Source organism: Tamandua tetradactyla, chromosome 14, assembly GCF_023851605.1.
Source record: "Tamandua tetradactyla isolate mTamTet1 chromosome 14, mTamTet1.pri, whole genome shotgun sequence".
NCBI lineage: Eukaryota > Metazoa > Chordata > Mammalia > Pilosa > Myrmecophagidae > Tamandua > Tamandua tetradactyla.
Genome location: NC_135340.1, coordinates 73,096,743 through 73,112,546, shown reverse-complemented (window position 1 = coordinate 73,112,546; position 15,804 = coordinate 73,096,743). Strand labels below are relative to the sequence as shown.

The window sequence follows — 15,804 nt, the reverse complement described above, 5'->3', positions numbered from 1 at the left end:
TTCTTTTACATAATTTTGGCACTGACTCATGAGGTGACTTTTCTTTTATGATCAAAGAAATAAGAAGTTTCTTTTTTTTAAAAGGAAACTCGTATTTTCCTGTGGACTTTTAGGGGTCTTGGCACTATGTGTTTAAATAATTTTAGGACTCATAAATTCTGGGCATTTGTTTGTCTCCATTATTATTGTTTCGAAACTCTCGTCACCCTCCCGCCACCCTGCTGAAGGTCTGTATTATCAAAATTGAATAACAGAAAACAGTTGGTTACCATGACACCTGTTCCAGGATTAAATTAGAGCTCTTTAGACCCAATTGGGCACACGACTGGGGCTCCATAAATGGTAGCTAAACATTTGTAGGCAGAACACTGAATGAATCAAGAAAACAGTCAAGTTGAAGTTACGTCAGTTTGGCCTCAGCGTCCATTGGTCCCGCGTCTGAGAAGGCCATCTGCCCTGTGCAGCCATCCAAAGTGTTAAGACTGAAGAAGAATCAAGTACAAAAGCTGTCTTGAGGATCTACCCCCAACCCTTGATAAAAAAAAGTTTCAAAGCAATCTTGAAGGATAGGTCGAATAAGCTGTAAAAAAAAAAAAAAAAAAAAAAACCTGGCCAGGCATTACCTCATCTTGCATTTTCATGGCTGACAGATGAGACTTTTCTGCCTCCAGGCTTTTCTCCTTCAACTGCCTTTGCATGTCTACAAGTTCCCTACGATTCTTCTCCTTGTACTCATCCAGCTGGTTCTGGAGCTCCAGGGTGGACGTGCGGGACGCCTGGACGATGTCAGCCATCTGGAAGGAGTGGGCGGGGCGTGAGCTCAGCCTGCGGTGGGGGCTTCCCCTGTGTCCAGGGAGCATTTAAACATCTAAACACAGGACACATCTCCTCTCCTTCCTTTCTTCTACAGCCTCCTCAGAGACTTTGCAGAGCACCTGTCGTGGGCTGCTTAGGTTTGGTCTCCCCTGACTTGGGAGCAAGGTGACACACAGTTCTGGGTTCGAATCTCTGCTCTGCCACGTATCAGCTGGGCAACCGGGACGCCTGGCTGGGCCTCAGTGGCATCCTTGTTAGAAATCCTGAAATCATGACATCTACCCTGTAGGGTTGTTGTCAAATTAAAACAATACACAGATACTGACAGAATTCTGGTTAGACACAAAATAGTTAGGAAAATGACTGGCACTCAGTATATATCAGAAAATGGCAACTGCTGCTGTTAGCAATTACAAATCAGGGAGCCCCTCAGCTACTACCTTTCTCCTTCTGGGTATTTGGGGCAGAGATGAGCAGAGGAGCAGTGAACTACAAGGCTTTGAGACTGCCCTTTATACTCCCGGGACAAGTAAGACAGGTACTGACTCCTCAACAACCACTAACACAAATATACTGGTTCTAGTAACCTTTGGTAAGTCTGTACTTACACATGCCAGAGTTATTTGAGTAATTCTTTAAAAGGGCTGGGCCCAGAATCCAGAGGATATTGGCATTTATAGCTTCTTTGTATCCAAGATTCTCAACAAGTCCAAAGTGCTGCTTCAGGGGCTCTGTAAATCCCTGATACACACCCTACATTGTGTTTAGATGTAACTGCTTGTTTCCTTAGCTTTCAACAGACCGGGACTTGGGTCCCAACAAAAGGGTTATGCCCCACACCCTCTCCCGCCTCTTACTTCCTTACCTCCTTCTGCAGTTTCTCAATGGTCTTGTCCAGATGCCACCGCTCGTTCTCCATTTCATTCTTCACCCTCCTTAACTGTTCCTTCTGCTCAGTCTCATCTTTTAACTTCTCAGACAACTGCTTCTGCTCCTGGGTGGCCCGACTGAGGTCTCTCTGCCGATGGCAGGAAAAGGACAGTGTGTCATCTACCCACCAGGATAGTCACGGGAGGGAATTTCGGTCATACCACAAGGCAATCAGACCAGTGAGAAGGAAAAAACATAAAAAATAAAGCCATCACAGAGACACAGGAACCTTTTTGGTTCTGAAATTCAGGGACTAACAAGGAAAACTGACAACCTAAAAGATATTTTAGGAATGAAGGCGCAATTGACGCATTAGAAAAATACTAATAAAAATGGCCATGGCTGCTAGTGGTGGCAATTCAAGACAGTGACTGAAAACCTGAATGTTCATGCTCAAAAACTGAGGTAAAGCCATGCATTAGACCATGCTAGACCTATTTGGCAATTGATATACTGTGATATGCAGCATTGTACTTAATATGCCAGTATTTAATGTGCTCTGCAGATGGTTCTTATGGTTAGAACAGCTAACTATGTATGTGTAGGGAAAGAGAACATTGTCCCATGGCCATGAGTCCACCTAGGTAGACGGAGTCTTCTAATCAACAGAGCCCATCAGCTAGACATAGAAGAAAGGGGATCTGGGAAGCCCCACAGGTTGATGGACTTAAAAGAAGTTATGAGATGAACTAGACAGTAGACAGAAAAAGTAGCTTTGGGTGGTTATTTGGAGCAATGCAAACATCTTGGGTGAGCTCTCGTTCCCGGCTTTCTCCAAATCTTTCATCTCATAGAGTTACATCAACAGAAGTCCTTTAAGGGCAAAACATGCGATCTCATAACATAAATCTTAAAATACCTCAAGAAGGTTACAGTGGCCTCTTTAAATGGCTGCTAGCACCATCAACGTGAGGACACTCTAGAAAGTGTTATCAGATGCCGAGGGCTAGTTGTGGGTTACTGCACATAGGATTTGGGGCCCACCAGGTCCTGCAGAGGCCGCATCAGAACAGTGACTGATACCTATACAGTGTTTGACAGTTTACAAACAGCTGCCTCATGCAGTAACTCAGACATCTTGGAATCATCCCCAAATCACTTCAGGCACTCCTGGTTTGCAGGGCACAGAAAGGGCTGCTTTGCCAACATGTGCCCTGAGGTCTTTCTGCCCCTTGCTCTGATGGGCTGGCTGCCCTTAGAAAACCAGCCAACGATGCGGGGCTGCTGAGGGTAGCTGATGCAAGAACCAAGGTCAACAAAAGCAGTCAGGGAAAAGGAGGCAAAAGGAAAGTAATCGGGTCAGCGAGGGAGCAATTAGCAGGAGTGCGTGTCCCACCACAACTGGCACACACCAGTGGCAGAGTCAACCCCGTACTTTCTGTTTGTGGTTTATTTAGTGGTGTTGGGGGCCAGGGGAGCACAATGGACAAAGAGAAAGAGATAGGTTCTCACTGAGGTATAGCAGCATTGTGTTGGAGAAAACACCCAAGAACGAGCACCACAAAAATATAAACTCTTGCAAAACAACAACACAGAGAATCAGCGAATGGTTTACTATAGAAACTTCAGAATCCAACCCAACCCCTTCTCCCTGTGGATCCCCCAGCCTCTCCTATCTCTCCTTCTTGGATTCCAATCCCAGGAGCTCCATGCCAAAAAACAAGGCAGTCGCAGCTCCCTTTACCCTCCATGCGGTTTGTGCATTTCTGCTTCACCCTGCTGCTGCAGACACCACAGGCTCATCTGGCCTGGGCCCAGCTGAGGACACTATCCCCTCAACACCCCCCCCCCACACACACACACACACGCACACACACACACATTGTTTTGCTAGATTAATATTTTAATATATCTTGTATGTTTGCCTTGCAAGGGATAGCTTTTCTTTCTGGGCATGACTCACAGCTCAGGTTCACTATTAATAGACACGTGATAAAATGCAGTGGTCTGAAGACTTCCCAAAAGTGGTCTGAAGGCTTCTTATATCAGAATCATCAAGCAGGGGTGAGGTATCTCTTATTTTAAAATGCAGGTCCTAGCCCTTTCTCCTGGAATCACAATTTTTCTCAGAGTGGGGCCCACAGATTTGCATCTGAAGGTTTCCAGATAATACTAACTTATCCTGAAGTTTGGGAAACACTGTGCTATAACAACATGCCGTCTCTTTAGGTGTTTAAGTAAAATAATCCAACAAGTCACTGCCGAGCTAACAAGGCCCACATTCAAATGGGAAGAAGCAAACTTGGCAAGTCTGATATTGTTTTTAATCCCTCACAAGGGCAATGTCCAGGGTGATGGTCAGGTATTTCCAAGACCAGTGATCTAAGCTCACTGATGATAATGGGGCAAAAATCTTGGGAAAAAATATCATCTCAGAGAACACAAGGCTGATGGGTGTATAGTGCCATCGAGTTGGAGACCATTATCTGTCAATGGATGCAGGGTCTGTAATTATATGGCCAAGCAAGGCCGAGATTAGATCACATAAAAAATAGTGAACTTGCAGATGATCCTGTGGCTTAAAGAATAAGAGAGGCTTGGTCAAGAGGCAGTCGGTCTTCTCGAAGCTTTTGCCACACAAAAACTGTGAACTAACACCATGGAAGCAATGAGGCTTCTCTGATGCTCAACTCACAAAAGTCCAACATGGTAAAAGGTAAAGGGCGATACAGAATATAAACCATCATCCCTCCCTGATAAAAAGAACTGCAGCTTTTCCAGAAAAGGTTTCTTCACCTTCCCACCTGCAGAAGCAATTTTATAAAGGAAATCATGAGAAGTTTTGCCTTGACTGCATTTCAAGTAGAGCTGGGGAGCAGCACAGCTCTAAACTAAGTTGCTGGGGTTAAACAAACCACCCTGGCTTCTTTATGACCCTCTGCCACTTTTTAACTGGGTCATAACAAATCAAACATAACTTTACTGTGGTCTTCAGCTCCTTTGAAAAGAAATATATTTATCACACATGAAGTTGCAACAGATTGCTAAATGCACGAAGATCTTGAAATGCAAAATACCTGTATGAAAACAAAATACCAGTTACTCTTTCCTCTTCATCCTAAGGCTCAGCTCCCCTTTGACTGGGAGCTTCAGAAAGAAAGGCAGGCAGAAAGAGTGACTCAACACAGGATCTGACAATCCAGTTCCCGGTTTGGGGAGAAAACAGAAGTATTTTAGAGTGACTGCGTGTTTTTCATGGCACCGCTTTTGAGACTAGCTAATTCAGGTACAGACGGTGAGATTGCCAGGGCCCATTTAAGGTTCTCGCCAGTTTGTGCCACCAGTGGCAAGTGCGGTCCCGTGCCAACATGGAGCAATCTCACTCTCTCTGCACAGCTGGGAAAACAGGCCTCAACAAAAAGCAGCATGTCAGGAATAATTTCCAAGACAAGGACAGAAATCCGGAAGGGTGAGCGCGGGCTGGATTACATAAAGATCTTCAGGCCAGGAGGCCATCATGTGTTCTTTTTGCTGAATTAACTATGCACTGCGAGTCTGCAGCTGGCGAACGACTTCCAGATGTGTGCAAACTTCCATTTGACCAAAGGACCATGAGGACGTCCCAGGAGGCTGTAACTGCTGCACCCTGAGCTAGGATGTACATGACACGAAGGTGCAGGCTTTTGTCCCTACACGGTATAAATCTTCTTCCGGCCTTTCTGCTCCTGCATCTGAATCCTCACTTGGCGGCTGGGTTGGGTGACAGTGGTCAGCACAGGCCTTCAACAGTAGCACAGTAAAACTGCACGTGCATAAAATCAACCACTCGGGAGTTTGTAACAAAGAGCTAGATTTAAAGAAAAAAGGATAGAAATCCAAAGCTGGGGCAGTTACACTCTAACTCAGGGTAAAAAACAACAACAGGGCTTTACTGTATGCAAAAGGCAACCTTTTTGTCCAAAGCCAGGGAGAAGGAGTAGGTGAGGACTTGGGTGAGAGCCCCTGAGCTCTGCCCTGCTTGAATCCTAGTACAAGTCCCACTCTCCCCTGAGGGGAGGCTGCAAACTGAAAGGAGAGTTGCAATTAGTTGTTTAAAAATCTGGACCCTGATGCTTCTCAGCTCCTAACACCTGAGCCTCAATGACTCCATCTCTCCCACCTTCTCCGTACCCACGTGGGAGCCTCCTAATGGAAAACTTCAACAACCTTCCTCTTAGGCAACTCTCAAGAACTTACTGCCTTTGACTTTCTGAAGCACTCACCGAGGGAAGCTCAGGAGCTGGTTGTCTAAATCCAAGAGCAGTCAGAAGAAAGGACATTTCGTGATCATGCTGAGGTCACGTGCAAAGTCAATTTAGAACTTCAACCCAGGCTTTCTCCTTTGGAATCTACTTCAAACAATCTTTCTAACCTTCATATATGAAAATGTAATTTTCTAAGAACTCACTGACTTTGAGTAGAGATAGCTATCGAGTTTCAAGGAAACTACTTCCTCTAGCTCCTTGCATTTCCACCATGAAGGATTGTGCTCTGTGCTGCATTTGCCCAGAGGACAGGGGAAATTGGCTTCTACCAGAAACTATCTCCACAGTGCCCTGGGGACGATCCTGCCAGCCTTCTCACACAATTCAAATTTCATCTCTGGAAGTCGATCTAGCTGTTAAACGTCTAGACCATACTGACATTTTGGGCTAATAATTCTTTGCTGGGAGGGACTGGCCTGTGCACGGTGTGATGTCTGGCAGCAGCCCTGGTCTCTACCCAATAGATACCCCCAAACTGTGATAACAAAATGTCTCCAGAAAATGCTAAATATCCCCTGAGAGACCAAATTGCTCTCAGTTGAGACCATTCATCCAGAAGGATTAGTTTGATGCCCAAAGCCCAGGAAGATGAACAGGAGCAAGCTGGAAGGAGAGGACCAATTTAAATGCCCTCCTATTTTGCGCTCCTGGGCTTCCTTTATGAGGGAGCAACTATAGCAGCCCTTGGAGTTTACCTTTGCATCCTCCAGTTCACTCTCCAGGGTCCTCTGGGTTGACATGGCTTCCTTTTCTTCCTTTGTGGCATGCACAAGAGCCTCTTCTAATTGCTGCTTTTCTCCCTACAAGGAAGCACAGGGTCAGTGTGCGCTGAGACGCGTGCCAGGCCTGCGAAGCTGACTCAGTGGAATGAAATGAATGCAGGAGACACCCACACACCCTGTGCTGATACCCTGTCCCTCGGGGGCCCAAGATGGCACACAACAGCCATGTTCTCGTATGTGTGTGCCCCCGTGTAGTTTCAGATCTTAGCTAGGCAAGGGCATCCGATTCATCTGGAGTGCTCTTAGGAAATGCAAATATCCAGTCTCACCGCTGGAGATTCAGAAACAGCTGATATTGAATGGACCCGGGCACGTGCAATTATGTCAAAGGTCTCCAGGTGACTCTAATGGTGGGCACCTCTACTGGAATACATCTATCTTCCTTTACCTTCTCTCACGGTCAAGTGTCATTTCTCACTGCCATCCCTGTGTCTCTCCTAACAGTCTCCCACTTCTAGAGGTCTGGGAAAACAGATAATTGGTTTGTTAAAACCTGTGTGACTTCAAAAACCATCAGCTGTGCATTAAAAAGGAATAAATAGGCTTGAGTGAGAATAGGCCTGATCATGGCGTGAAGGCAGCCTTTGCAGGAGTGTGGAGGCCTCTGCTAAGTATCCAAAATTGAGCACACCAGGACGCCCGATGTCTGGGTGAATGGCGACGGCAGGGCCTATGCATGTTTCCCTGACTTCATCAGCCTTCTTCCCAGGCCTCTTGAGAAGCCTACTTCCATTCCCATCACTGCTGGAAGGACCAAAGAAACAGCTTGCACAGAGGAAATGTTCACTATTGCCTTGACCTTTCCTACTAAATTATGATAATAAATCCCGTTCCCACTTCTCAAGCAACTCACACAGGAAGGAAAGATCAGCAGCTGCCAAACCCGGGCTTGGGCCCAGCTCGCCTTACCTCGTATTTCTTGAGTGTTTCCTTCGCTTTGGCTTCCTCGCCCTTCATGTCATCAAGCTGCCTGCGGAGCTGCGCAACGGTCCGCTCCAGCTCTCCAATTCTCCTCTGCAGCCTCTCATTCTCCTCCTTCAGGCCCTTCACGTGCTTTTCAGCTCCCACCTGGTTCTCCTCTGAAGCCTTGCTCCGACTGGCCAGGACCTCAACATTCTGTAAAAACAGGGATCCGGTGAACGTGGGAACCGGTGGCGAGGGGCAGTCCCCAAGCCGCGAGACGGGCTGACGTTGATTACAAAACAACTGTGTGCCAGACACTTTGCAAGCCAAGGGTCTGCAAATTAGGCCAAATCCGGCCCACCACCTGTTTTAGAAAACAAAGTGTTATTGGAACCCAGCCACACCCATTCATTCATGTATTTCTACGGCTGCTTCCACTACAACGGCCGAGTAGAGTACTGGCGGCGGGACTGCACGGCCCACAAAGCCTAAAATATTGACCACCTGGCCCTTCACAGAAGTGTGCCAGCACCTATGCTAAGTCCTTTGAATGCAATGCCAACCTTTTAACAACTCTAGGAGATGGTTTCTATTCGCATCACTGTGTTAAAAGTTGAGGACACTGAGGATTTGGGAAACTAAGTCACTTGCCCGCTGTCACTTAAAGGAACTGAATTCAGGCAGACTAAATGCACAATGTATTCTCTTAATGACTGCCTCTGAAGTGTCCACTTCCCGGGCTCTGACACCATGTGCAGCCTGCAGGAGAAGCTCTTGATAAAGGGCAGATTCTGTTTACAGATTTTGTATAATGTCCACCACAAAGTGGAAATTAAGATATGCTTCGAGGGTGATACAGTTCACAGAGCGAGCTCTAGTTACGAGAATGTGAAAAAGAGCTTCTGCTTCAAAACAATTCACAACAGAAAGGGACGGCAGCGATGACAGCACTGTTACTGTTAATTCCAGGTAGGACACGGGGGTTTTCATTGTTTGGTCTGGCAACCTGAAATGACGATAATGGACCTTGTCCCAAGTTTCACCTCTCCTCTGGCCCTTTTTCCATTCCTCCATTACTACAAAGATGACAGCTCAGTCACCTACCTGGGCTACCAAAATAAGGCTGCAGATGACTAGAAAGGAAGGAAGACCCAGGGAGGGCAAGATTTAGCTTCAGCAGCTGTCATGGCCAATTTGGGCGAGCTATCTGCTGGAATTACTTGTTTGCTTTCGTAGTCTTTTGGAAAGATCTTTAAATCTTCTACAGTAGAGTCAGTGATATTATCCCGCACTTAACTAATTAGAGGGTTTCAGAAAACAGAGCATCTCTTCACAACCCGATGTTTGTTATATATATATCTGAGAAAGGGCCATCAGAGCCAAGCAACTGAATTAGAATGAGGTTAGGTGACACTGCTAGAGGAAAATTAAGGTTCCAGGTAGCTGGTATTTCTCAGGATTACTTGCCTATCATTTCCAACTGAAACAAGGGAAAGGATACATCATGACAATGAACAGAGGTGAAATAAAATGTGGATATAAGCTTGACAGGGAATCTAAAGAAGCCAGTAATTGATCAAACTAGGGAAAGAAAAGGTCTAAATTGCCAGTTTCAGCCCTAACTTGGATGGCTGCTCCTGAAGGTGGACATTAAAAGACAAGAGACGACAAAGCTACAGTTCTCCAGAGAGTGGGGTACTGCCATAAAGGACAGACATATAGATCAATGGAATAGAACAGGGGGTCCAGGAAAAAACCCTTACATTTGTGGTATATTAATTTCCACAGGAAAAGAAGAGACTGCAATAAATGTCGTTGTTGGATAACAAAAAGACAGATAATAAGTATTGGTGAGGATGTAGAGAAATCAAAACTCTCATACATTGCTTTTGGGTATGTAAAATGGTGCCGTGGCTTTGGAAAACAGTTTAGCAGTTCCATAAGATGTTAAAACATACAGGGCGGGCCATGATGGCTCAGCAGGCTGAGTTCTCGCCTGCCATGCCCGGTGCCTGCCCAGGCAAAAAAAGAAAGAATAGCAACAAAACATACAGTTATCATACGATCCAGCAATTCCACTCTCAGGTATATAGAAAAGAAAAATGAAAACATATACCCACATAAAAATTTGTACACAAGTGCTTATAGCAGTATTATTCGAAATGGCCAAAAAAGTGGAAACACCCCAAACATTTATCGTCTGAAAAATGAATAAATAAAAATAGGATATACAATGGCATGTTATTATCCATCATTAAACATGAAGTACTGATACATACTACAACACGGCTGAACCTTGGAAACATTATGCCAAGTGAAAGAAGCCAGTCACAAAAGAACATACATCGTATGATTTTCTTGGTTTGAAAGTTGTGGGTCCATATTCTGAGTCCCGAGGGATTAAGGGCTGGGAGACCCGACCAGACAAGCTTCTCTCGTGTGTGTGACTGTCAAGGGCAGGCTCCAATCCTAAGAAAAAGAGTTTCTCCTCTGTTGACCCACCTAGATTTGGATAATTTAAAAGTTTAAAAGTTAAACGGAAACAATCTCAAATATCCTAAAGAGTAAGATTAAAAGAAGCTTCACAGTCTATGTATGACTCTAAGGCACCTGGAAGTGTCATAACCATTTATAAGGTGATAATGTCTTTTTCTAACTGTGCCACATTGTGCATCCAAATAAACTTAACTTAAGCCTCTGTTGGCAGAATTTTCCAGGATCCCTCCCCGGTGCCCCCCGCCATGCACTCACACACCCGAATCACTAATTTATATAAAGTCCCTAAGACAAGCTTTCCTTCTTTAAACCACACCTAAATGCCCCTGGAGCAGTCTCAGGATCTGAAAAACTCAAAGCCATATCTTTATGTTCAAGGCAAGTGTGCCCACAAGTTCTCCTTGACTTCCCAATGAAGAAAAGAAAGTTAATCTAGAAGACCGCCCTAAGTCCCTCTAACTCTGAAATTCTTGGAGTTCTGAATCATCTTTTTTTAAATACTTAAGTGTGTGTCTCATGAATGTGGCGAGGGCAGCAGAGCTCCAAGATCAGAGCTGGAGAAGACCTCAGACAGGGGGTCGCCGAGGACAAAGGATGGGACCTCCTGCAAGATGATCCTGTTTCTGTGACTCTTTGCTCTTAAATCCTGCTTGTAATAACAAGATGATAGAGGCTGTGTCCCATCCTATATAACCAGAGAGCACCATTTTAAATGATTCACTTAGCCATACCATACCATCTACAAAATACCTATTTTTAGAAGGACTATGTGGATTATTTTTTTAATATTCTACTATTCTCTCATACAGTCAAAAGAAGTCAACAAAAATCCACTCCAAAAGGTTGGAAAAAATGCACACAGTCATCCACTTACAGAGAAAAGTAGCAGATGTGTTATTTTCTGTTGTCTCTCATTTTGAGGACATCCCTTAAATTCCACTGAGATCATTTTTCACCTATCAGGAAACCAAGGTTGAGAAGTCTGATAACACAGAATGTGAGTGGTGGATTCTCGCCTACTGCTGGTAGAGGGAAAAAGCAGTATGACTCTCAGTGGGAGATTGGAAAATATCTATCAACATTGTCATACGCATCTCCTTTGACCCAGCAGCTTCTCTTCTAACACTTCATTCTACATGTGTACAAAATGACATAAGAGGGAGGCGTGATTGGTGGCTCAGTGGCAGAGTTCTCGCCTGCCACGCCAAAGACCCGGGTTCGATTCCCAGAGCCTGCCCATGCCAAAAGAAAAAAAAGACATAAGAACAAGAGTATCAATTGTGGCACTGCGATAGCAAAAGATTGGAAACAACTAAATGCCAATCAGTCAGGCACCGGTCATATAAATTATATCAGCTCAGTAGTTTATTATTCAGCTGAAAAAAGAAAAGGAAAAGGAGAGTAAGGAAAAAACAAGGTATAGAATACCATATTTAGCATGCCTCTGTTTGCATAAAAAAGGTAATGGGGATAAATACCTACGTACTTGGATACACAATAAACTGGGAGCTCTGACTGGCTGTGGGGAAGGAAACTGGGGGCTATAAAAAGAAGATAGAGGGAAGCTTTCCCATTGCAAACCCTTTGTACCTTTTGAATTTTGAGCCATGAGAATTCAACAGACATTACAATTTTTTTAAATAAATACACATAAAACAAAATAGATCGTCCTTCAATGACCACAGGTATTTGGACAACCTACCACCTCAGTCGACTTCTAACCAGCTCAGCTTCCAGAAATCCTTCCCCAGCACAGACACAGACACTTCCACAGATAGCGGAGCCCGGGAAGCAGCTGTGCAAACAGAGCCTAGCTCCAACTCTCCCACGCTCCTTTCACCACAGAGAGCCGGGAGAGTGGGAATGGCCCGGACGGCCGAGGACTTGCCCTTACATGAGTGTTTCCCGAACTTTCCCACCCAAACCACCCTAAGGCAGGAGAAGTCCAAGGCGGGCTAATGAGAGACCTCGGAGGGACTGGGAAGAACTGCTTTTAAGGCTTGGGTCTTCCTCTTTAAAATGCATGGACATTTTGCACTCTGGACCATAATTAACATTTTTCATTCTGTTCCATGTATTATATATATGTGCTCTTGGTGGCTCCAGGAAGATATGGTACTTTTTTACCCTGCAGATTTGCCCCTCTCCTCCCCACCTGCCCAGCTCCTATACACGTATCCCAGTCCGAGTAACACAGACTTAAGTGATCTCAAGAATGGGCTTCTCACTTTTAACTCTAAAAATGCCTAACTGCACAGAGGAAACAGCATGGACCGCTGCGGTCAGCCAAATCAGGTTCAAATCCAGACGTGTCCCTTTCTGGGCGCCTTTCCCCAGGCCTGTCCTTGCAGAGCCTGAGTCATGTGTAAAAGGGAGATGAATTACCTACTTCATACGTTATCTTAAATACCTAGTTGGAAGTGATCAGGACTGTTGCATAGTCACTGTTGTTATTTTTGGGCCAACTTAACCACATTTGTTTTCCAAAAGGACCTAGCTTACCCACCTTGATTCTAAATCGTCAAACTTAGCTTCAGACTGCAAACTGCAAATTCTTACCAGCTAAAAATGAACCCTACCTTTCTTAAAATGATCTTCTAAGAATCATTTCAGCGTGACTGTGCTGTACAAATAAGATAACCCCCTTCTCATGCGAAGGGCAAGTTAGGTTTCCTAGTTGACTAATTCATTAGAAGTTTAGCCTCATCTTCCAACAGAGTCTAGTATAATGATGGAAACTAAGACAATTCTTCCAAAAACAGACAAACACCATGTTTCAACATGCTAAAGTAACTTCCCCACTATCTCTAAAATTGACTTTATTATTATTATCTTTTTGTATGCTGTATGACAGGGTCACTTTCCATTATTTTTCCATGTGAGTATCCCTTTTTTGCAGCACCATTTGCTGAATTTTTGTTTTGTTTGTTTGTTTTGCTTGTTTGGGAAGTGCATGGACTGGGAATCGAACCTGGGTCTCCCACATGGCAGGTGAGAATTCTACCACTGAAATCGATTTGCACCCCCTTAAAACGGTTGACTTTTAACCATATGTTTCAATTATTGATTTAAATGGTAGGGGGAGGGAAGCGGTAAATGCAGTTATATAAGGAAAAAAGGGCAAAACCTCACTCTTGTGCTGGGTACTTACCTCACACTACAAATAATGACTTTCTAACAAGGTGGTACATTTTCATGAGCTAAAGCCTGCACTGAGAAATGTTCACGTGGCTCCTGGAGCCAGGGGTTCCAAGATTAGCATAACCCCCCCCAGGTACCACAAATAGCCATGTCTGAGCATGTTGCCAGGTTCAAAGGCATTGGTGCGCTTTCCTTACAAGAGCACAGACCTGACACCTCGGCCAGCGAATAACCATATGAAATTCCTGGTTTGTCCTAGCATACAGCACACACATATCAGGTTTTACTAATTAACAAGGCTTCTGCCACAGCCAGCTTTTGTTTCCTTTCTGTCTCCCTTTTCTTTTGCTGAATGTGTGAAAACAGCCGAGGCGTGAAGGCCAAGTCCAGGGAATGGAATGTCGGTTTATCGGTTCCCTCTCACTGGCTGCCCCCACATCCGCAAGGGTGTTGAGGCTGTGGGATCTAGGCTGATAGGTGTCTCCTAGGTCAGGTCATCCCTTTTACCACCTTTTCACCACCATGGTTGTACATGTTGACTTTCATTTCTACAGTAAGAACCTGGCTCATCAATAACAAGCCCCTTCCTTACTAGGAATATGGTAAAGAAAAAAAAAAAAAGTCCCCTGTATTATGTCTTCAAGTTCCCCCTCACCTGAACAAGAGTAAAGTAGGGATAGAAACAGCATATATTTTGGTCGTAAATATTTGCCACAAAATGGTCACTTTATCCCGTCCCTCGTGTCCCAGTTTCCCAGCTGCTATGTCAAATACCACAAAGTGGGCTGGTTTAAAAGCAGGAATTTATTGTCTCACAGCCTGGAGGCTGTAGTGGTTTGGAGCTTTATATGCCCCAGAAAAACATGTCCTTGAATCTAATCCGTTCCTATGGGTGTGAGCCAACTGTAAGCAGGGTCTTTAATGAGGTTACTTAAAGTGCGGCCCAGTCCAGTCAGGATGGGTCTTAATCCTGTGATGCAATCGTTTATTAATGGAATGAAATTCAGACAGAGAGAGAGAGAGAGAATCAGAATAAAAAAGCTGGACATCAACATAACCCAGAAGAGAAGGGAGAAACCAGGAGACACCACCATGCGACTTGTCATGTGACAAGCTAAGGACCAAGGATCACCAGCAGCCAGCCCCAAGATGCCACAGTCTTCGAGAAGAGAGCATGACTTTGATGATGCCTTGATTTGGACTTCACAGCCTCAAACCAGAGTGAATAAATTCCCATTGTTTAACCCACCCCATTTCATGGTATTTTCTTAAGCAGTCTAGGAAACTAAAACAGGGGCTAGAAGCCCATCATCCAGGCAGGGCTTGCTTTCTCCTGGAGGCCTCTGGCTGCTACTAATTGACTGTGCCTGAATTTCCTTTGCTTTAAGGACTCCAGGCACATGGCTTACCCAAGCTGATTCCATTTGGCCTCAGCTAAGTGGGATTTTCGGAGATCCTATCCACAAGCGAGTCCACGCCGTAACTAACAACAGCATCTCCCAAAACTAGTTACACCCACAGGAACACAGAGTAAGGCTTGGGTATGCCTTTTTGTGAGAAACATGATGCAATCGCCAACACCCTAGTTAGGTGTGAATTTCACTGGCACAAACTCTCCAAGTGACAGCTTCTCAAATCTAATGAGCATAGCGATTACCCAGGGATCTGCAGGAAAATGTTCACTCTCATCCAGCTAGTCCAGAGTAGAGCCTGGGACTCTGCATGTCTAATAAATCCCAGGAGAGACTGATGATGCTGGTCGATGGATCATTCTTTGGGTGGTGAGGTACCAGGCCGAGAGAGGCTGCTCAGCCCTGCAGGACCCTCCTTCAGTGGTCTGCAGCTCAGCCACCAACAGTTCAAGTCCTTGACTTGACTCAAAGTTCCTGGGATTACGCATTGGGAGGCATTGGGTTCTGCTGCAGGCCCTCAGCCAGCTCACACCATGGTTTTGTACAAGTCCTTGACCCCTCTGAGTCTCCACTCCATCCTTAAAGAAAGTGTAATAGGTGATACCCACTCTAAAAGGGTCAGATAATAATTTTTTTAAAAAGGGTCAACAGATACAAATGCTCAAAAGCTGAACACTACACAAATGTAAATGATAGTTTCCTTCCTTCTTCCTTTTTGACTCTGCCTATTAACCATTTTTGGTCTAGATGGAACTGAGCAATGAAAAAACATTATCATTTTAAAATCCCTTATTCTAACAGCTACATTTGTTTCTGAAACTTTCTTCACTGTATTTCCCAAGTGTCAACACTGTTCCTTCCTAGCACATTTGCAGTTCAGAAGTCATCTGGTTATAAAGTTGGACTTCCCAGTTAGAAGCGCTCTTTATTTGTTTTTGGCAAGGGGAACGGTGCATAAAAGGATGAGAGTAAATGTGCCAAAGGCAATGGCAAAGAAGTAGAGGGTGTTCATTATCAAAACCCCAAAGATTTTCAAGGAAGAGTTGATTCTGAAGCCAAGAATAGTGGAGGTCAATATTC

General features: G+C 44.7%; 1 protein-coding gene across 4 annotated transcripts in view; it reads right to left on the bottom strand.

Annotated features, from left to right (window-relative positions):
• The window catches only part of CGNL1 (cingulin like 1), a 162,073-nt gene that overhangs the window by 23,250 nt on the left and 123,019 nt on the right, over positions 1-15,804 (bottom strand). For 3 of the 4 annotated variants that reach the window (XM_077128019.1, XM_077128020.1, XM_077128022.1), the window contains 4 exons: positions 7,682-7,888; positions 6,686-6,790; positions 1,682-1,834; positions 624-794 (listed from right to left, as the gene is read on the bottom strand). In XM_077128019.1, the coding sequence (XP_076984134.1) occupies positions 624-794; positions 1,682-1,834; positions 6,686-6,790; positions 7,682-7,888 (636 nt within the window). The remainder of the gene's footprint in view (positions 1-623; positions 795-1,681; positions 1,835-6,685; positions 6,791-7,681; positions 7,889-15,804) is intronic. The other variant, XM_077128023.1, reaches the window with a different exon arrangement.